The sequence below is a fragment of the Bufo gargarizans genome, unplaced genomic scaffold (assembly GCF_014858855.1).
Source record: "Bufo gargarizans isolate SCDJY-AF-19 unplaced genomic scaffold, ASM1485885v1 original_scaffold_1395_pilon, whole genome shotgun sequence".
In the NCBI taxonomy this organism is placed as follows: Eukaryota; Metazoa; Chordata; class Amphibia; order Anura; family Bufonidae; genus Bufo; species Bufo gargarizans.
The window spans coordinates 144,904-152,500 of record NW_025334337.1 but is presented as its reverse complement, the minus strand read 5'-3'; the positions used below and the strand labels follow the sequence as shown (position 1 = coordinate 152,500).

The 7,597-nt window shown below is 54.6% G+C and overlaps 1 protein-coding gene across 1 annotated transcript in view; it reads right to left on the bottom strand.

The window, feature by feature from the left end:
* Window positions 1-6,858, bottom strand: part of RGS9 (regulator of G protein signaling 9) — a 21,041-nt gene extending 14,183 nt beyond the window's left edge. Inside the window, exons 1-5 of the mRNA XM_044274024.1 lie at window positions 6,731-6,858; window positions 3,038-3,134; window positions 2,164-2,214; window positions 1,899-2,005; window positions 1,180-1,231 (exon numbers count right to left, since the gene is read on the bottom strand). Coding sequence (XP_044129959.1) covers window positions 1,180-1,231; window positions 1,899-2,005; window positions 2,164-2,214; window positions 3,038-3,134; window positions 6,731-6,793 — 370 coding nt within the window. The 5' untranslated portion in view covers window positions 6,794-6,858. The remainder of the gene's footprint in view (window positions 1-1,179; window positions 1,232-1,898; window positions 2,006-2,163; window positions 2,215-3,037; window positions 3,135-6,730) is intronic.
* Between the last annotated feature and the right edge of the window lie 739 nt (window positions 6,859-7,597).

The window sequence follows — 7,597 nt, the reverse complement described above, 5'->3', positions numbered from 1 at the left end:
CTCTGCTGCGGAGGAGAAGTTCACCCGAGTCACCAGCCTCAGAAATCGCAGGTTAACAGCAGCTCAGATTAGAGACCAGGTCAATGCCACACAGAGTTCTAGCAGCAGACACATCTCTAGAACAACTGTTAGGAGGAGACTGTGTGAATCAGGCCTTCATGGTAGAATATCTGCTAGGAAACCACTGCTAAGGACAGGCAACAAGCAGAAGAGACTTGTTTGGGCTAAAGAACACAAGGAATGGACATTAGACCAGTGGAAATCTGTGCTTTGGTCTGATGAGTCCAAATTTGAGATCTTTGGTTCCAACCACCGTGTCTTTGTGCGACGCAGAAAAGGTGAACGGATGGACTCTACATGCCTGGTTCCCACCGTGAAGCATGGAGGAGGAGGTGTGATGGTGTGGGGGTGCTTTGCTGGTGACACTGTTGGGGATTTATTCAAAATTGAAGGCATACTGAACCAGCATGGCTCCCACAGCATCTTGCAGCGGCATGCTATTCCATCCGGTTTGCGTTTAGTTGGACTATCATTTATTTTTCAACAGGACAATGACCCCAAACACACCTCCAGGCTGTGTAAGGGCTATTTGACCATGAAGGAGAGTGATGGGGTGATGCGCCAGATGACCTGGCCTCCACAGTCACCGGACCTGAACCCAATCGAGATGGTTTGGGGTGAGCTGGACCACAGAGTGAAGGCAAAAGGGCCAACAAGTGCTAAGCATCTCTGGGAACTCCTTCAAGACTGTTGGAAGAACATTTCAGGTGACCACCTCTTGAAGCTCATCAAGAGAATGCCAAGAGTGTGCAAAGCAGTAATCAAAGCAAAAGGTGGCTACTTTGAAGAACCTAGAATATGACATATTTTCAGTTGTTTCACACTTTTTTGTTATGTATATAATTCCACATGTGATAATTCATAGTTTTGATGCCTTCAGTGTGAATCTACAATTGTCATAGTCATGAAAATAAAGAAAACTCTTTGAATGAGAAGGTGGGTCCAAACTTTGTCTGTACTGTACATATATGACCCCTCCTCCTCATTTACATACATATATGACCCCTCCTCCTCATTTACATACACATATGACCCCTCCTCCTCATTTACATACATATTTGACCTCTCCCCCTCATTTACATACTGCTGGGCAGGTGTATATACATACAATACACGCACCGTAGTCGGTGTCCTCCGCCGGCCACTGCTGCGTGGGCCAAAAATAGGGCGTCTGAGGAGAGAAAACAGGACAAGAACAGCCCGGTGACACGCCCAAAATAACATGCCCCACACAAACACACACGACACCACCCCCCCTCACACACACACACACACACACGACGACGACACCCCTCTCACACACACACACACACGACGACGACGACACCCCTCTCACACACACACACACACACGACGACGACGACGACACCCCTCTCACACACACACACACACACACACACGACGACGACGACACCCCTCTCACACACACACACGACGACGACACCCCTCTCACACACACACACACACACCCCTCTCACACACACACACACCCCTCTCACACACACACACACCCCTCTCACACACACACACGACGACGACACCCCTCTCTCACACACACACACACGACGACGACACCCCTCTCACACACACGACACCCCTCTCACACACACACACACACACCCCTCTCTCACACACACACACACACACACGACACCCCTCTCACACACACACACACGACACCCCATACACACACACACACACACACACACACACACGACACCCCATACACACACACACGACACCCCATACACACACACACGACACCCCATACACACACACGACACCCCATACACACACGACACCCCATACACACACACGACACCTGCCCTCCCCCGCACCTGGAACCTGTAGAGGCTGCTGTCGGGCTTCAGGACCAGGTTGGTGGGCTCCTGCAGGGGGTAGATGTACCCACACTTCACCATCAGGTTCCCCAGGTGCTGCCCCTCTGTGGAGAAGGAGGCAGAGGTCAGAGGCACGCAGAACTTCACACCTCCACTGATCATGGGGAGCGGGAACATGGCTGTGTCAGTCTATAATGTGCCACTGACATTCTATTCACGCACCAGGTCAATAAAGAAGAATGGGGCGCCATCGCCCACCTACCTTCATCCGCAATCTGCAGTCGCTGGATGATCCACTCCAGAATATCGTGTCCTGGGGACAAACAACAAAGTCACCTCCAACTGCGGACATGACGAGCAGCTGACACACTGTAACAGAACTCCCGCTCATTCGGCAGGAACAGCAGTGCACTGGATCCTACAAGTCGACCGCCTAGATCAGACTACAACTCCCAGCCTGTGGTTGTTAGGGCATGCTTGGAGTTGTAGTTCAGCACCACTAGGAGGACAAGTGTAAGCGTCCACAGGTCAGGGAAACCTTCCATTACAGAGGAACGAGCGGGAGGAGCAACACATTATGGAAATGAGTGGGTGGAGCAACACATTATGGAAATGAGTGGATGGAGCAACACATTAGGGAAACGAGTGGGTGGAGCAACACATTAGGGAAACGAGCGGGTGGGGCAACACATTAGGGAAACGAGTGGGCGGAGCAACACATTAGGGAAACGAGTGGGTGGAGCAACACATTAGGGAAACGAGTGGGTGGAGCAACACATTAGGGAAACGAGTGGGTGGAGCAACACATTAGGGAAACGAGTGGGTGGAGCAACACATTAGGGAAACGAGTGGGTGGAGCAACACATTAGGGAAACGAGTGGGTGGAGCAACACATTAGAGAAACGAGTGGGTGGAGCACCACATTAGGGAAACGAGTGGGTGGAGCACCACATTAGGGAAACGAGTGGGTGGAGCAACAAATTAGGGAAACGAGTGGGTGGAGCAACACATTAGGGAAACGAGTGGGCGGAGCAACACATTAGGGAAACGAGTGGGCGGAGCAACACATTTGGGAAACGAGTGGGCGGAGCACCCCATTACGGAAACGAGTGGGCGGAGCACAGCACCCTTGGTACCTGTGATGGCGTGGGGGATGGTGGTGATCATCAGTCTCTGCGTGTGCATCTTAATGCCGGTCTCCACGTCCTGCATCTCCAGCAACAGCGCCTCAATCTGCAAAAGACCAGCGAGAAATACCAGGGGGCGGGGCTGTGACAACCTCTCAGACAGGATATACAGGCAGGTTGTCAGCAGTAATAGATGTTCCTGTAGTATAAGGTGTGTGGATCCCATGTCTGATCACATGTCATTATATCAGTGATGTCATCAGCAGGGGGCGGGGCTGTGACTACCTCTCAGACAGGATATACAGGCAGGTTGTCAGCAGTAATAGATGTTCCTGTAGTATAAGGTGTGTGGATCCCATGTCTGATCACATGTCATTATATCAGTGATGTCATCAGCAGGGGGCGGGGCTGTGACTACCTCTCAGACAGGATATACAGGCAGGTTGTCAGCAGTAATAGATGTTCCTGTAGTATAAGGTGTGGGTGTCTCATGTCTGATCACAGGTCATTATATCAGTGATGTCATCAGCAGGGGGCGGGGCTGTGACTACCTCTCAGACAGGATATACAGGCAGGTTGTCAGCAGTAATAGATGTTACTGTAGTATAAGGTGTGTGGATCTCATGTCTGATCTCATGTCATTATATCAGTGATGTCATCAGCAGGGGGCGGGCTGTGACTACCTCTCAGACATGTTATACTATCTGCAGGTGCGGGCCCTTTCCCCTGGGGCCCCTATTCCTTGGCCTCTGCCGGCGTGCTGACAATCCTCCGGTTGGAGCCGTAGTAACGAGGAGCGGGGGGCGACACAAGGAGGAGAAGGAGCGACGAGCGGCCAAGGAACCCCCCGATCCCCAGCACCACGTGAGATTAATGACGGGAGGAAAGACTGAGGACCAACAATACATGACATCAGACATCAGCGATGACATCACCAAGACCAGTGTTATACCAGCACTGGAGCGTTATAAGAGGAGGACACTGTCACGTGACGTTATACGCGGCCATTATATTCAGCAGGTGGCAGTAAGAGGAGCTGGTCTCCGTATACAGAGAGAAGCTGCAGGGACCACTCATGGCCGGGAGAAGTCATCATGGTGGTCTGAACCAGATGGAGAAGCCACCTGGAAGTCACCACATGTATTGATCCTGCCACTGACTGCATCTGATGAGGGCTGTAGTCTCTCAGATGGTCTACAGCATGATGATGGGTGCTACATCCCAGCATACCTTTCCACCTGTTCAGGAAATAATAGGGGTTGTAGTTTTACAAGAAACTTAAAATGCAAATGGCAGCTGGAGTGAGCCGATGCTGTACAGATGCTGGTTCTGGTGCCGTATCCATGGACCGGGCTTGGTTCTGGTGCCGTATCCATGGACCGGGCTTGGTTCTGGTGCCGTATCCATGGACCGGGCTTGGTTCTGGTGCCGTATCCATGGACCGGGCTTGGTTCTGGTGCCGTATCCATGGACCGGGCTTGGTTCTGGTGCCGTATCCATGGACCGGGCTTGGTTCTGGTGCCGTATCCATGGACCGGGCTTGGTTCTGGTGCCGTATCCATGGACCGGGCTTGGTTCTGGTGCCGTATCCATGGACCGGGCTTGGTTCTGGTGCCGTATCCATGGACCGGGCTTGGTTCTGGTGCCGTATCCATGGACCGGGCTTGGTTCTGGCGCCGTATCCATGGACCGGGCTTGGTTCTGGCGCCGTATCCATGGACCGGGCTTGGTTCTGGCGCCGTATCCATGGACCGGGCTTGGTTCTGGTGCCGTATCCATGGACCGGGCTTGGTTCTGGTGCCGTATCCATGGACCAGGCTTGGTTCTGGTGCCGTATCCATGGACCGGGCTTGGTATGGCACCACTACTACTGCATTAGATTATTCCGAACCTATTATGTAAACTCCGCCTCTCAAAAAGGCCACTCCCATTTTTGCCAGGTTCCCCGCCTCCCAGATCCCCACACACCGATGACAGAGACCCTAGTGGTCAGAGGCAGAACCTGGGGCAGTACCGTACTGACGCTTGGCTCCGCCTCCGCGGTTCTGGAGGGTGACCCTGCTCCCTCAGGGGCGTACCTCACACTATGGGGCGCAGACCTCAGGTGCAGCAGAATTTGTTGCCGCACTTTCTTGATGTCTCACAGCCAGGACTGGATTAACCCTTCATGGCCACCATACTTCCACAGCGGACATAGGGACCATCTGGGCCTGTCACCAGGAATAACTGTAACCCTCATCATCCGGATAATCCAAGGGCGTTAGAGGCAAGGATAACCCGGATTATGGCCTGTAATAAGATCCTCTCCGTGTTCCAGCAGTGACATCAGAGCAGCGATGACATCACGAAGTCACTGCCATCTACACCCGTGAGAAGAATTCATGCTGCAGCGGAGACCCCGGGAACGACCCCGAAGACTGGAAAGTGGTGACATCACAACCGGCCAGATACCTGAAGTAGTCATCATCCGGACGCCTCCCTGACCACCAGAAGATGATGAGTGCTCTCGTCCCCGACCAGTTCTATACAACCAGTGACACAGCGCAGAGTCTCTGGGACACTACATCTCCCAGGACGCCGCAGACATCTGGACTACACCGGCAACATCCGCAGCCGGATCATGATGGGGACAACTGTGTCACCCCCAACCGGGTGACAAACACATCTCCATACTAACCGAGGCAGCGGATACTGACACCTGCCAGACAACACCACAAGCCCCTGGGGCCCCGCACACACACAGCTCTGCCTCTGGGGCCCCGCACACACACAGCTCTGCCCCTGGGGCCCCGCACACACACAGCTCTGCCCCTGGGGCCCCGCACACACACAGCTGGGGCCCCGCACACACACACACAGCCCTGCCCCTGGGGCCCCGCACACACACAGCTCTGCCCCTGGGCCCCGCACACACGCAGCTCTGCCCCTGGGGCCCCGCACACACACAGCTCTGCCCCTGGGGCCCCGCACACACACAGCTCTGCCCCTGGGGCCCCGCACACACACAGCTCTGCCCCGCACACACACACAGCTCTGCACCCGCACACACACACAGCTCTGCCCCTGGGGCCCCGCACACACACAGCTCTGCACCCGCACACACACAGCTCTGCCCCTGGGGCCCCGCACACACACACAGCTCTGCCCCTGGGGCCCCGCGCACACACACAGCTCTGCCCCTGGGGCCCCGCGCACACACACAGCTCTGCCCCTGGGGCCCCGCGCACACACACAGCTCTGCCCCTGGGGCCCCGCGCACACACACAGCTCTGCCCCTGGGGCCCCGCGCACACACACAGCTCTGCCCCTGGGGCCCCGCACACACACACAGCTCTGCCCCTGGGGCCCCGCACACACACACAGCTCTGCCCCTGGGGCCCCGCACACACACACACAGCTCTGCCCCTGGGGCCCCGCACACACACACACAAGTCTGCCCCTGGGGCCCCGCACACACACCACACACACACAAGTCTGCCCCTGGGGCCCCGCACACACACACACAAGTCTGCCCCTGGGGCCCCGCACACACACACAGCTCTGCCCCTGGGGCCCCCTCACACACACACAGCTCTGCCCCTGGGGCCCCACACACACAGCTCTGCACCCGCACACACACACACAGCTCTGCACCCGCACACACACACACACAGCTCTGCACCCGCACACACACACACAGCTCTGCCCCGCACCCGGCAGTACCTTCCTGAGGAACGCCATCCTCGGCCTGTGGTGCTGGCCTTGGTCCAGATGCTTCACCGTCATGTTTGCGGCGATCAGATACAGACACAAGCGGCGGCGGCAGCGACACAGGTTGTACTGGGGACTGAGGCTCCTCCCCTCTCCTAGCTGTCAATCACACGCAGCAGCCAATCAGAATGGAATGCAGTACCAAACACAGCCACCAGAGAGAGCACCTCCTGCACAAAACTCTACTGTCAGTCACCGTAACAGAGTTTATAATAAACTGTCCGTTATATGTAAAAAGGTGTATCTAATCCTGTCCTGTGTGATACTGTCTGCTGAGCAGTGTATCTAATCCTGTCCTGTGTGATACTGTCTGCTGAGCTGTGTATCTAATCCTATCCTGTGTGATACTGTCTGCTGAGCTGTGTATCTAATCCTATGCTGTGTGATACTGTCTGCTGAGCTGTGTATCTAATCCTGTCCCGTGTGATACTGTCTGCTGAGCTGTGTATCTAATCCTATCCTGTGTGATACTGTCTGCTGAGCTGTGTATCTAATCCTATCCCGTGTGATACTGTCTGCTGAGCTGTGTATCTAATCCTATCCCGTGTGATACTGTCTGCTGAGCTGTGTATCTAATCCTATCCCGTGTGATACTCCCTGCTGACCTGTGTATCTAATCCTCTCCTGTGTGATACAGTCTGCTGAGCTGTGTATCTTAATCCTATCCTGTGTGATACTGTCTGCTGAGCTGTGTATCTAATCCTATCCTGTGTGATACTGTCTGCTGAGCTGTGTATCTAATCCTATCCTGTGTGATACTGTCTGCTGAGCTGTGTATCTAATCCTATCCTGTGTGATACTGTCTGCTGAGCTGTGTAT